This window comes from Balaenoptera musculus, chromosome 16 (genome assembly GCF_009873245.2).
Source record: "Balaenoptera musculus isolate JJ_BM4_2016_0621 chromosome 16, mBalMus1.pri.v3, whole genome shotgun sequence".
In the NCBI taxonomy this organism is placed as follows: domain Eukaryota; kingdom Metazoa; phylum Chordata; class Mammalia; order Artiodactyla; family Balaenopteridae; genus Balaenoptera; species Balaenoptera musculus.
Window position 1 is genome coordinate 75260924 of NC_045800.1, and position 14855 is coordinate 75275778.

General features: G+C 39.7%; 1 protein-coding gene across 9 annotated transcripts in view; it reads right to left on the reverse strand.

Moving 5' to 3' along the window:
- The window catches only part of CSGALNACT2 (chondroitin sulfate N-acetylgalactosaminyltransferase 2), a 57536-nt gene that overhangs the window by 5128 nt on the left and 37553 nt on the right, over positions 1 to 14855 (reverse strand). For 5 of the 9 annotated variants that reach the window (XR_005016821.1, XR_005016823.1, XR_005016824.1 and 2 more), the window contains exons 7-8: positions 10247 to 10328; positions 817 to 893 (exon numbers count right to left, since the gene is read on the reverse strand). Coding sequence is in view for 4 of the 9 variants with exons in the window: in XM_036828713.1 (XP_036684608.1) it covers positions 4545 to 4837; positions 10247 to 10328 (375 nt within the window). In the remaining 5 variants the exon portion in view is untranslated. Of the gene's footprint in view, positions 1 to 816; positions 894 to 1810; positions 4838 to 10246; positions 10329 to 14855 lie in introns of those variants that run through there. The other 4 variants (XM_036828713.1, XM_036828714.1, XM_036828711.1 and 1 more) reach the window with 1 other exon arrangement.

A 14855-nucleotide genomic window follows, 5' to 3' on the forward strand; every position in this document is an offset into this window, starting at 1 on the left:
AATGAGAAAGAAGCTATCACTATAGATCGCATACATATTACACAGATAACAAGAGGAAATGGCAAACAACTTTGTACATTTCATCTAAAATTTCAAATTTATCAGGATAAATTCCTAGAAAACAGCACCTTACCTAAAACAACGCAATCAAAACTGACTCTAGAAGAAACAGAATATCTGAACAGTTCCACAATCATTAAATAAATTGAACCAGTGATCAGAGGTCTTACTATACAGAAAAGTTCAGGCCCAGGTGGCTTTCAGGAAGTTCTGTCAAATATTCAAGGAAGAAATAATTACAGTCTTACAAAACTTTTCTAGAAACAGAGTACAAAGGAACACCTGTAACTTATTTTATAAGCTAGTAAAACCTTAATAGAAAAGCCCAAGGGTGAGAAAGGAAGTATAATACATACAGGCAATCTTACTCATGAACACAGATGAAAAACACCTGAAAAAAGTACATATATAATATACACACCCATACACACACAAATATATACAGATATGTAAATAAATATGTGTTTGTGTATGCATGCAAACCGAATCCAGCAATATATAAGGATAATATAACACATCATGACAGATTGGCATTGACCCCAGGAATGCAAGGGTACTTCAGACAATTAACCTAATTCATCAATTTAACATATTAAAGATGGGAAAAAATCATATAATTATCTCAAAAGATATAGTAAAAATATTTGATAAATGTTCTCAAGCATGATAAAAACTTGCCAAGTAATAATAGAAGGTAACTTTATTAACTTAATAAAGGGTATTTATAAAAATACCTATAGCAAATACCATACTTACTGATGAAACACTGAGAATGTCTCCCTTGAAATAAGAAGTCCTCTACTATCACTCCAGTCAACACTGCACAACAAATCCTAACAAGCACAGTAAGACAAGAAAAATAAAGATATAAAAATTGATAAGAAACAAAACTTCTACTACTCATAGATAACAAAAAAATGCGAAAGAAACTAGAAATACATTATTAGAATTAATTGTGTTCAGCAAGGCTACTGAACACAAAAATTAACACACAAAAATCAGTCTGATTTCTAAATACCAGCAATAGACAATAAAAATAAATAAAAGATAGTTACAGTGGCATCAAAAATGCAAACTACCTAGGAAAAAAAAATCTAAAAAAATAATACACGAAAATCCACTGTGTGAAAAAGTATAAAACTTAATTGAAAGACAATAAAGACCAAAATAGATAATGTCATGTTCAAGGATCAGAGAGCTCTGTATGATAAAGATGTACATTTTCCCCAAAGTGACCTTATAGAGTCAATGAGATTCTAATAAAAATTCACAAAAGTTTTCATTAAACTTAACAAGCTTATTCTAAAACTTATATGAAAGTACAAAGGCTGCAAACAGCCGTGACAATCTTTAAGAACAAGGTGAGTGGATTAATTCTCAGAAATATCAACTCCTATAATGTTACAGTAATATTAGACTGTGATGTGATGACGTGGTGAGAGACAGCCTAATCTGCTGAACAGATGAGAGCCCAGGAGCAGACCTGTGTGTGTATGACATCTGATGGATGAGAGTGGTTTTGCAGATCTGTGGGTAAAATATGGACTTCATAGTAAGGCAACGCAGGAAAAAAGTGAAATTCAATCCTTACGTCACATAATACACAAAACCTCTTCCACTTTTATGACTGGGAAAAAGCAAAGCTATGTATGAGGTATGCAGAAGATAATACAGAACAATAGTTTTAAGATACCCTTCTCTATTATGAGGTCATAAATCAGTAATAAAAAGAAAACATAAAGGAAAAAGATTAATTGAACACATTAAAGTTAATTTTTATTCATCAAAAAGTACCATCAAGAATGGGAAAAGACAAGCCACATCCTGGGAGAAGTTACTTGTAAACATTTAACCAACAAGAATTGGTACCCAGAATATGTGAAGAATTCCTATGAACTTATAATAATGGGCAAAAAGACTGGAAATGAAATTATAATTACAATTCATGCCTAAAGCCCACTAGATTAGCAAGAATTAATAAGCCTGACAAAATTAAGTATTGCCAAGGATGCAAAGTGAATCTCTTACAGTGCTGGAGGTGGTCCACTTTGGAAAGGAAGTTGAACATACACACAACCGATGACTTAGCATCATTACTCCTAGAGAAATTCTCGCACACTACTAAGAGACACGCACAGCAGTATTCATGACAACATTGCTTGTGATAGCAAAAGCAAACAAGTAAACAAAAAAAAAACTATGAATGATCCAAATATCTATAAACAGTAGAATAATACTACAGTATATTCATTCAGTGGAATACTAGTCAGTAATGAAAATGAATTAATTTTGAGATTAACATAAGTGAACCTCAAAAACAAAATACTGAAAGTTAGAGTATAATGAAATAATATGCATACAAATTCAAAACAGGCAAAATAGTCATTGGGTAGAGACACATACATAGTTGGGAAAACTGTGAAGAAAAATGAGTGAAAAACTATCACAAAAATCAGGATAGTGACTATTATGGAGAGAGTGAGGGTATGTGATCGAGAAAGGGCACACAGAGGCCTTTCACTGGTAATGTTCTATATCCTAATCTGAATAGCTGGTGCACTAGCGTTGGCTTTACTATTCTTTAAAGTACACATTTACATGTCATACACTTTTCTGTATTTATGATATTTTACAACAGAAAGAAATTAACTTATCACATTTTCATTTAACTTTGGGTAATAAAATACTTTATTGGTACCTTTTACTGTCAAAAACAGAGTAATGTTTCCACTGTTTAGCTTCCATCTTTAAATGAAAAGCTTTTTTTTAAAAAAAAAGGAGAAAAAAAATCATTTGATTCTGTCAAAAAACCAGCTACAACTCACTTTTGCAAATAATTAGGTTCTCTCACTTTAAATACCTTAATTCACTGGTCTTCACAATAAATAACTGTATATAAAAGGAGAAAATGGCCTAAACAATTTTGCAGAGAACAGTTTACACATCTTAAAAAACTAAGCCTAAATGCTACCCCAACTAAAAACTTGTAAGAATATTTAGTAAGAGTTATTATAAAATTGAATTCATGTAGCACCAAGAAATTTGGGATTTATAATATTTCAGATGATATGATTTACTGAGCAAAAAGAGTAATGATTTGTCTTCTATGAATTTTCAGGGGTTTCTATACAAATAGAAAGAATTCAATATAGGTCCCTTTTAAAAGCCAAAGGTTCAAAAATCTATGCATGCCTTTAACCATATCTCCAATTTGTGGATCTAGCAATTGACCATATAGTAAAAGATCCATGTGTGATAAATAACATAGTACAGTCATATCTGAATATAATTTCTTATTCATCTTGTCTCATTAATATAATTTACACCTCAATTAAAATAGCATTCTATCTGCAAGTTATATATTTCTCTAAAATATTCTGTAATTCAGATTTCCATTTAGACAACCTTCCCCTCCTCCTCTTTTCTCGAATCAGTTATGATCTTATGGTATACCTCATTAAATTGTTTTGTTTTTCTTCCTTCAGTGAAACTCCCCCTCAACTCAAAGTATTGTACAGCACAGACGTAGCTTAATTAACATATTAGAAAAAAAGGAGAATACGTACATATGGATCCATGCTAAATAAGACAACACAAAGCAAAAAACACACGACACCATGCTATGTTCATCTATTCTGAGCCACCGCAAGAAGGCCCTGATAGGGCCCTGGCTCATGTAAATTGATGTCCCAGACACCAGTTTAGTGCCCTATACTCCAGCATAATTAACTGTTCTGTTAAAGACGTTTCCATGTTTATTTCTGTTTATTCAAAACAGTCTACAGCAACTTTGACTCCTAATCCTGAACATGATGCTAAATTAGTAACACATTATATTTTTAATCAAGCCACAGATTATAACCTTAGTATTTTCTACTATTACCCATTTGTTTAAAAACAGACATTGAGGGGGCTAGGCAACACAAAGTTGAGGGATTTTTGTCTCTGCCTTCTCTTGATTAGTTGGCGATTTCAGATGTGTCATTTAATTATCCTCTGTTTCAGTGAAAAAGGATTCTTTAAGCAACTGCCCAAAGATCTTAATTTAGAACCAAGCAGGTTGACTCCGTGGTCGGTAGGTGACGAGCCCTTATCCACACACTCCATCCGTAACACTCCGTCCTCTCTTTGGGAACAGGATGCTCCCGACCCACCTTCAGCACAACACATCCCACCCCTCAGCCCAGACGCAACCAGGATACACGTCAGAACATGAAGCCGGGTAACATTAACTCAAAGCTACTCTTAGAACAAAGAGCAGATTTTGATTTGTCAATGATTCCATGGTGAAGTATACTCACAAAACAGAGACTCTGCATTGCAAAACTTGCTTTTTCTTCTCACACTAAATTGCTAAAGTAATGTCAGCAAGAACACAAAAGATAAGCATGTCATCTTTGAAAGAGGCACTGCATCTGGAATTGGAATTAAGGCTAAATAAATAGTGCTGGTTTGTGGTTCAGACTAACGTGTCACTGATTACATTAACCAACAGCTTCGCTATTTGTCCTGTATGCCTGTTTGTGAAGATGCGCCTCTATCTCCTCCCTGAAGACCAGCATTCCCAGGTGCGAGTGAGAGGCTTCGTTCATGGCTTTGGACTGGATGCACATGCGGTACTGCTCGGGGGTCAACTCATCAGCACAGCGTTTCTCATGCCAGAGGTGGAAAAGACCAGGAACCGGAGTCCGAATCACAATCAGGTCACCATGTAAGTATTTTCGATAAAGATGAACATCTTCTCCACCCCAACCTTTTACTTCCATATCAAATCCACCTGCAGGATCAAAACTCACACTGTTAAATAACTGCCTGGCAGCCGGAGCACAGTCAAACCTGATAAAGACTTAAACATTCTGCTTCAAATGAGATGGCATGGTATAATCCAAAGACACCTGAAGTAGAGGACTGACATCCTGGTTTAGAAATCCAGTTACCAGCTGACGTCTAGAAGCTCACAATCTGTTGTTGAAAGTATCAAAATGAGATTAAACATTTGAGAATACTTTGTAAACTTCAGAGTTCTGTAGAAAACCTCTAGAAAGTCAAATAAAGGAGAAGGAAATATAAATCACCCACAACATCACCACCATTAATGTTTTATTATGTTTTCTTTCTATCCTTTGAGATCCAAGTTCTTCTGGGTCACAGAAAACTTTCCGGAAGGGAAAACAGAAGAAATGGACAAGGTGGACACATAAAGTTGAGAATGGGCACACAGATGATTTAAAGCCATGGAAGTGGGTGAAATTACTAGAGTTTACAGGGAAAACAGGGCCCAGGTCTAAATGCTAAGAAATGTCAATATCTAGAGGGTAAACAGGCAGAGAAAGACAAGTCAGCAAAAGAGACTGAGAGGTGGCCCCAGAAGAAGGAGAAAATTCTGGAGAATGTGCTATCACAGTAGTGAAGTGAGGAAAGCATCTTGAGAAAGAAATGGTCAAGTGTGTGCTGCTCAATTAAGAACTTAAAGAGAATCAAGTAGACCTGGCAATGTAAATGTCACTTAGAGCCTTACTTAGAGCAAGGGAGATAAGAGTTCACACTATTTTCAAATTAGTTTAAGCTGAACTAACTTTAAAGAAGCATGGAGAATACAAACTATTTTGAGTTTTTTGAAAAGCTAGAAAAGATTCTTAAAAATGGAGAAAAAAATTATTTAATTAAAAGCTAGGTTTCCAAATTATGTGTTTTGTCAAATTCTATGTCACTTAATTTCACTCTCATAGGATGACAATAATCCCGAGATCTCTGAAAAATATTACTTTAAATAGTCACAGCTTTACTAAATGCTATGTCTGATTATATCTTGGCTTTTCTTCCTTGTAGATACAAATTAAGCTCCTCTAATATTGGAGACGGTACAGATAGTGAAAATAAACAGAGGACTTCCGGTTTCTGGTCCAGCATGTACAGACCTTAGAAGTCATCACTCCATCCTGACAACAAGTAAAAAGTTGAACAAACTGAAAACTCAACAACTCTTTTCAGATCCCTCAGAAAAATAAAGTCACAGGGCAAACTGTGAAGAGACAGATAGGTGGGTAAGACAGAATCACAACTATTAGGGAAGAAATGGACTAATAGAAATCTCCAGGAGAACCAGTACTGGGGTAGGAAAATCTGAACTGTAATTGATGAATTGCTAGAGGCTCAGTGGAAAAGTCTAAGAGTTGAAAATTCCAGAGAGGCCTGCACACTTTTGTGAGTTTTACCTCTAGGTCTACCAGGTTCTCACAGTGAAGACTTGAGAAAAATCCCCTAGCGCTTTCAGAAGGAGGGGGAAAGTAACCATTCTAAAATATGCCAGGGCATTTTGTTCTTCTTAGTAAGGCCTGTGCTCAGGAAAAACTATTTTACCAGAGTCTAACCTATGTGGGGGAAGGGATATACCCAACTCCAGCCCACTCTAGCCATCCTGTCCCACCTAAGATTGGGGGCTGTGTCTGTGAAACGATTGTGAAGTTCATGGTCCAGGCTCACAGGCTCACTAAAGGTGGACTGAGACCTTATCATAGGACTACAGAATACTTCCTCTTCTCCCACACCTTACCATCACTAAAGGCCTATTTACTGCAGTTTCCTTTACCCAGTACATCATGTTCAGCTATGAAGAAAAAAATTAGGCAAACTAAAAGTCAAAAAACAGTTTGAAGTGAGACAGGCTGGGACCCGGGACCCTTTGCTGCAGTGCTGCAGTGCTTACACCTGGACACACCTCTCCTCGAGCAACAAAATACAAAGAAACCATATGGGACGAAAAATAACTGCATGAATGCGCAGTTGGGGCAAATTATGGATAGAAAGATACAAAAGACCGAAAAACCCAACTGCCACTTCTAAAGAGCCTGGAGCAAAAACTGGGTGTCAGGAGCAAAAGCAGGGTACTGTGCATGCCCCCTGCGCACAACACCACAAAGGGGCGGGCAAACGACCTAAGCCACCCCTCTGGCCCGACCCCTGGACACACGCCTACCCTCACCCCATATAAGGAACAAGCTCACCCTGCCTCAGCGAGTGAGCAAGCAAGGGAACCTGTCGTTTGTTCTCACTCCCCGCTGCTGCAGCAGGGGCCCCAATAAAGCCTTGCATGAATTTCTTGTCTGGCCTCTAGTCAATTTCTATTGCTTGGGGAAGGCTAAGAACCCTGGTCAGTATCAGAAGAGAAAGAGCAAACATCAGAACCAGACTCAGATATGGCAGGGATGTTGGAACTAAAGGACTGTGAATTTAAAACGACTATAATTAATACGCTAAGTGCTCTAATGGAAAAAGCAGACAACATGCAAGAACAGGTGGGTAATGTAAGCAGAGAGAGAGAGATTCTAAGAAAGAATCACAAAGAAATGCTAAAAATAAAAAGCAATGTAACAGAAATGAAGAATACCTTTGAGGGGCTCACTAGTAGACTGGACTTGGCTGAGGAAAGAATCTCTGAACTTGAGAACAGGTGAATAGAGACTTCCAAGACTGAAAAGCAAAGAGAAAGAAGACTGGGGGTGGGGGGTGGGGAGGGGAAGAAAAGAAAAAACAGAACAGAATATCCAAGAACTATGGGACAACTACAAAAGGTGTAACATATGTATAATGGGAATACCAGAAGGACAGGAAAGAGGGACAAGAACAGAAGCTCCAAATGAAAGAGGCTAAACTGCAAACAAGTGCTACTGAGAGGGCAGGGGCTCCCTTTCTCACCCAGCCCACATTCATAGGGTAGAGGCTCTCCAAGAGGGAGTAGGCCCTACTGCTCCCACCTAATGTCCTGCTCATAAAGCAGGGGTGTCCCTCTGAGAGAAGTGTGCCACTATCTCCACCCCCAGGTCTGGAGCAGAGGCTCAGAGCTTTTTCTCAGGGGAAGCAGCAGTCCATAAGAACAAATGCTCCAGAGCTTTTCCCAAAGGAACTGACTTTATTTAAAAGAGAATGTGCAGAAATTCAGGCCTAAGGGGGCTCTTGAAAATACTGGAGATTTGGTGGTAAACAATTAAGAGGAGGCTGGTAGCCCCATTAGAACAAGCTAAAATGTAGGCCAGCCAGTTTACCAGAGCGAGGCAGGCAAAGAGACAGCTAAGAAGAGCCCTCCTGGGGTCCAAGCAAACCTCAAAAACTTGCCTCAAAAACTACCCTGCAAAAGGGTTCAATTTAATTGGTTCAGACTATGGAGCAATTTATGTCCCAGAGCACTGTCAAATCAGCGAGCAAATTAGTGCAGCCTAACAGCCTAATAGGTAGGAGTGACATCAACAGGAATGGAAAGAGACAGTCAAAGAGAGCCCCGCTAAATCCAACATCATCCCAGGATGGCTGTGCACATGCCCTGATGAGTGACATGAGAAGCTTCATATTGTTGGGAGGCAGAGGGGTGGGGAGACAGAATTCACTAAAATAGTAAAGGCAAGTCAATTAATAAATGAATAAGCAAAGTCAAAACAAAATACAAGCCCTGGAGGCAGGGGGAGTCAATATCTAGAATCAACACAAAATATTATCTAAAATGTCCAGTTTTCAAAAAAGTATTGAAAGAATACTGAAAAGTGTGACCCATATACCAAAAGAAAAGCAGGCAACAGAAATTGCCGTGAGAGCACCCAGATGTCAGTTTTAGCAGATTTCAAAACAACCATTATAAATATGTTCGAAGAATTAAAAGAAATCATGCTTAAAAAAGTAACAAAGTAAGATGACAATGTCTCATCAAGAAGAGAATATTAATAAAGAGATAGAAATGAGATTCTGGAGTTAAAAAGCACAATAACTCAAATGAAAAATTCACTAGAGCAGCTCAACAGTAGATCTGAACTAACAAAAGAAGAATCAGTGAACCTGAAGATAGATCAATTGAGATTATGCAATACAAAGAAAAGAGGAAAAGAATGAAGAAAAACGAACAGTCTCAGAGAAATGTGGGACACCATTAACTGCTCCAACATATATCTAATAGAAATACAAGGAAAAAACAATGAGAAAGGAGCAGTGAGAAATAACAGAGGTCAGAAGGCAGTGATGTATCCTTACTATTTTATTAAGCAAGAAATCAGGGAAAAAGGTATTAGTTTCATGTAATAGTCTTTTTTATTACTATTTGCTGATTTTCCATCATTTGTTCAGAGATAAAAAGACAAGGTGGAGGACTTCCCTGCTGGCGCAGTGGTTAAGGATCCGCCTGCCAACGCAGGGGACATGGGTTCGAGCCCTGGTCAAGATCCCACATGCCGCGGAGCAACTAAGCCCGTGTGCCACAACTGCTGAGCCTGCGTGCTGCAACTACTGAAGCCTGCGCCATCTAGAGCCCATGCTCCGCAACAAGAGAAGCCACCACAATGAGAAGCCTGCACACCGCAACAAAGAGTAGCCCCCCCTTGCTGCAACTAGAGAAAGCCCACGCACAGCAACGAAGATCCAACGTGGCCAAAAAAAAAAAAAAAAGACAAGGTGTAGGAATTTCCAAAACAAATGGCTGATTATAAAAATGAAGGTAAGATGGACCTAAAAAATACACAAAATATATTCTATTAAAAAATATATATACCATATATTCTAATACGCTGTGGAAAGGTAGTCCCTGAATGAATCAGGAGACATGGAATGAGTGAATCAGGTTTCAGCCTGCTTCCTTAAACTAGGCTCTGATGCTTTAATTTTTGCTGGGTGAGACTAAAGGTACAGTGGGGCAGGTAGCTTAGATGAGATTCTTCAAGGTTAGCTTTGGTTTAGGGGTGTGGATGACTAAGCCAGTGATTCCAAGTTCCCCACTCCAACTTCAACCAGAGCTAGAAAGAGTAGGCGTTTTTCCATTTGTTTTAAATACTGGGATTTTGCATTATGTTCAAGAAAACGGTGGTTTCCTCTCCAAGTAAAAAATATGAAAGCCCTTGGACTAGATAACCCAACATTATTTCTAGCTGTAACAATTCATGAGTACACCACCAAAGCTAGGTACAGATCTTTTGTAAGAGTACTCGAAACAACTGCAAATATGGGTATTTTATTTTATCATTATGACCTCATTTTTCTATTCAAAGACACTAATTATAAGCTCACTTTGCCTTTCATATTTCCAGACTCTTCAGGTAATCTCAGACATTCAAAATTTAATAGGAAAACATTTAGATCTGAGACTTTTTAGAAAAATGCCATATTACAGTATACACCTAAAGTCCTATCCTTAAATGTAAGGTGTACTTACCAATGGTCAGGAAATCTGATCGATACTGACAAGTCATTCCAAAGCCAAAATCTCGCCAAAAGCCAGAATCCTTTTTGTGAACCTTAAGGTTAAAAAACAAAATTCAATTTAATCCCTCAAAAACTAGTAGTTTCAATCAACAATGAAACAAATTAAAATATTTTCCAAATAATACTTTTTCCTGTCATTTATGTGATTGATAATGGATCAGATGCCTTTATATTATTAAATCCTTACAAAACCAACAAAAATACAGTAATCCCCATGAGCATAGGATTCTTGCTACTTTTCTGTTGCTTTGTTTTATGAATTTTGTTTTATTTTACTTTTTTTATACAGCAGGTTCTTATTAGTTACGTATTTTACACAAATTAGTATGTATATGTCAATCTCAATCTCCCAATTTATCCCACCACCACCGCCCCACCCCCTACCCTGCTGTCCCCCCTTGGTGTCCATACTTTTGTTCTCTACTTTCAATTTAATTTGTTCAAGCCTTGTACAAGGTGCAAGCTGAGGTTACTAATAATCAAAGAATTTGATGCCTGACCTCAGGGGGCTTACATTCTGCTTAAGGAGGACACCAGTTGCACAAGCACATACTGTAATACACTGATCACTTCTACACAGTAGACCTTATTTGGTACCTGGCCAGCATCCATTCCCCTACTGCTTTCCTGACTGTGTACAGTTTTGCCCTGGTAATTACCTGGTCCCATGCAGCCCATGGGCTTCAGGGACGCTCCTTCCACTGGCAGCGTCAGACTGGGCCACGAGCACGCTACACCAGTGAGACGGTCTCACCCTACTCACTTAGGAACTGATTAGGCATTAGACAAAGTTCAGGTCCACATGCTAAAACAGGAGGGCTATTGGGAACTTTGGAAAACAAAGCCCCCTCATTCTTCTGAGAGCTACTAGAAAAGACACTTGCTCTCTTTGGATGGTGTAGGGCAGGAGTAAGCAACTCCCACCTGGCTTTGTAAATAACTGTATTGGAACAAAGCCACACTCATTTGTTTACAAATTGTCTATGGGTATTTTTGTGGTACAATGGCAGAGTTAAATAGTTGGAACAGGGACTGTATGGTCTGCAAAACCTAAAATATTTTCTATGTGGCTCTTCACAGAATAAGTTTGTCAACCCCTGGTGTAGGGTATAGATGTGAAGTTTGGAACTGCTGCAGTCCTTTCCCACCATGAGGGAAACCAGCTTTAAAATGGAGAGGTCACCACTGAAGTCCAAGCAGAGAAAGAAAAAGAAAATCAGGGCTTTGATGACACTGGGCCTGCAGAATGAAGTAAAAGTTGAAGCTTGATAAACCTCCTTTTAAAATTCATACATTCAACAAGTGTTTAATCTGTTGGACTTGGTTTTGGGAGCTGGGACCCAGCAGGGAACAGAGGTGACAAAATCCCTGCTACCACAGAGCCTCCGTTTTGATGGGAAAATAACCAATAAATAAATATAGGTCTCAGGTGGTGACACATGCTAGAAAGAAAGATGCCGTAGGCTAAACAGAGAGCAAGACAGAAAGCCTATTTTAGATATAATGGCCACAAAAGGCCTCTATGAGGAGGTAACGTTTGAGCAGGGACCCTACAGAAATCAGGGAGTGGGCTATGCAAATATGTGGAGATCATTCCAGAAGCATGTACAATGGCTCTGAGGGAGGAGCTCACTTGGAGTGTTTGACAAACAGTAAAGAAACAACTGTGGCAAGAGCTCAGAAAACAAGGGCAAGAAGAATGAGGCCCCAGGTCAAGAAACAGCTATGACATTTTCCAAACATAAGTGGTATTATAGTATTTTGGTAGGCTTATGGCAATGATCTAGAAGAGGCAAAATGTTAGGATAGGAGAGAGTGAAGAATGGCTGAGGGGCGTCCTTGTTTAGGCATGAGGGATGAGCTCCATGTAGTTCACTACAAAAGGACGAGCTGGCCTTATGAAGGAATGTGGCAGTTCCTCCACTGGGACTGGAGAGAGGCTGAGAATGTGATACAGAGCCAGTGAGGTCGATGGATCTCATGACAGGAGAATAAGGAAGTGAACAGCCAACTGCTTCTCTTTTCTAAACGAAACAGATACGTGGAGAGTAAGGAGTGGTGAGGGTTGCTGGGAGGCGTGAGAAGGATAGTGTGGCGGGCTTGGAGGACAAAGAGTGGGTGGGCTAGGGTAAGGCACAGGATTTCAGGGCAGTCTGGGACCCCTGAGGCCTGTGGTCATGTTTAAAGCTATGCTGTGTAGTGGGACTGTGTGTCTCTCACTCTCCACCTTCTGCTACTCTGGGGCCTGGCTGACAGAGTTGCCCTTAACCAGGTTAGGGTTCTAAGAGAAAACACTGGAAGGAGTGAGGGATGAAGGAGGTGAGTGTATGGCAAAGAAGAGGCTGTGGATAACCGCTGACCATGGAGTCTGAGCTGGGTAAGGAGGGAAATGAGGATATGGATGTGAGGAGGGTGACAGAGAGGAGAGAGACAGGCACCTCACCCAAGCGGCAGCATTCTGAGACAGCTTCCTCCAAGAAATGAAGTTACAGCTGGGATCTGAGAGATAAGTAGGAGTTAGTCAAGTGAAAGATATGCTGGGAGAAAGTTCCAGGCAAAGGAACAGTTTACGCAAAGGCCTGTGATGGAAGAGAGCACTGTGGGTGAAAGATGGTGGGACTAAAACACCGGGGTCAGAAGTAGAGGTGCCCACAAATGTGGAGCAGGGCTCAGGAAACTTTTATAGAGAACTGGACAGTAAATATTTTAGGCTCTGCAAAACATAGAATCTCTGTCTCAAATACTCAACTCTATCACTGTAGTGTGAAAGCAGTCATTCACAATTAAATAATCAAATGAACACGTTGTGTTCCAAAAAACTTTAAGGCCACTGAAATTTGAATTTCATATAATTTTCATGTGCCATGAAATATTATCCTTTTAAAAATATTTTTCAACCATTCTTAACTCATGGGCCATTCAAAACTAGGCAGCAGGCCGGATTTGGCCTGCAGGCCACAGACTGCTGACCCCTGGCCTAGAGGGATCGGCAGGGCCACATCAGAGAGAACTACGTGTGCCTGGTCACATGGTTTGGGCTTTATCCTAATGGTAATGGGGGTTCTCTGAAGAGCAGGAGCAAAAGGAGTAATGTGATCAGACGATGCTTTTGGAAGATCATTCTGGATGATAAGAGAGAAGAGATAAGGAGAGAGAAGAGGTAAGAAGGCAAGAATGGAGGCAGTGAGGCTGGTCAAGAGGCAACAGTTATAATCTGGGGATAAGAAGCTGGTGGGATAGACTGTCATGGTATGTACAGAAAGAAAAAAAATTTGATGGATGTAGAAAAGATTTAGGACACAGAATTGACAGAAGTTAGCAAGTGACTCAATGGGCAGAAGCAGGGGATGAGACGGAAGGATTACCCAAGGATGACCGCAGACTGTTGTCCTGACAATGGGTATGTGACGGTACCTCCCCCACAAGAGCAGGAGCATGGGGTTGGGGGCGGGGGAGGACCAGCCCAGAGATGGATGTTGTGGAGCTAGGTTCTGCACACAATGAATTTCAGTGATCTGCAGGGCAACCACAGATGGAAATTCTTGCAGATAGCAGGAATACGGGAATATACAGGTCTGCAGAGGAAGCAGCTTTGGAGAAGAGTGGGACAGTCTGAAAAAGCTGCTGTGCAGAACGGGAGAACCACTCCGGAAAACAGAAGGAACCAGGCAGTACTGAGGACTTGGCTCAAGTAGGAGCTAATAAATGAAATACAAATTTTCCTTTAACATTTTTGGTGGGGGGCGGAAGGCTTCTTCCTGAGGGCAGGACTTTTTGTTAATTTTGCTCGCTATTAATTTTGCTCACTGCTATATCCCTAGTACCTAGAACAATGCAAGGCACAGGACAGGCTTTCAATAAATACTTGTTAAATGAATAAATAAATTTATATAGGCGTAAGTTTTGTGGCAAAACCAAGATTAGGCTCTAGTATTCTTATCTCCTTTGTCAAAAAATATATAATATATATAATCCTTGTGCAAAGTATTAAAACATCCACTCTGACATTTCTACCCCAGGCCAATTCTGATTTTATAAATATTATGACTTCATTTATAACTTTAGTTTCTTTAAAACTTCTTCAAATATTATCAGACTTGGGGAAAAGAGTCATTGGTTTTGTTTGATTTTTAAATCAGCATATTTTCACTGAGGAAAGTAGAAGGAAACTCATATTGTCTACAATCCCTGATTGTTAATATTTTATTGCAGTTTACTCTTTCTCCTAAGCATGTGGGAGATGCAGCTATCCACACACAACCTACATCTCCAGCCCTCAGCTGCTCACAGACGGCAGGTTCACGAATCCCCCTGGCAACGTGGCACTTTCCCTTGGACGTCTGATAACCAACACCCACCTACCATGCTCACATTGACGTCCTGATCTCTCCTCTTGCCACTCCTGTCTTTCCCTCACTCCCCACATCTAATCCACCAGCAAGTTCTGTCTCTAAATCACACCCAAACCTTTCTCTACAATCACCATCCTCACCCAAGCCACAGCACCACCCCTGGTCTACTGCAAAAGCCTAACTGGCTACTTGCAGTTAGAGCCACAC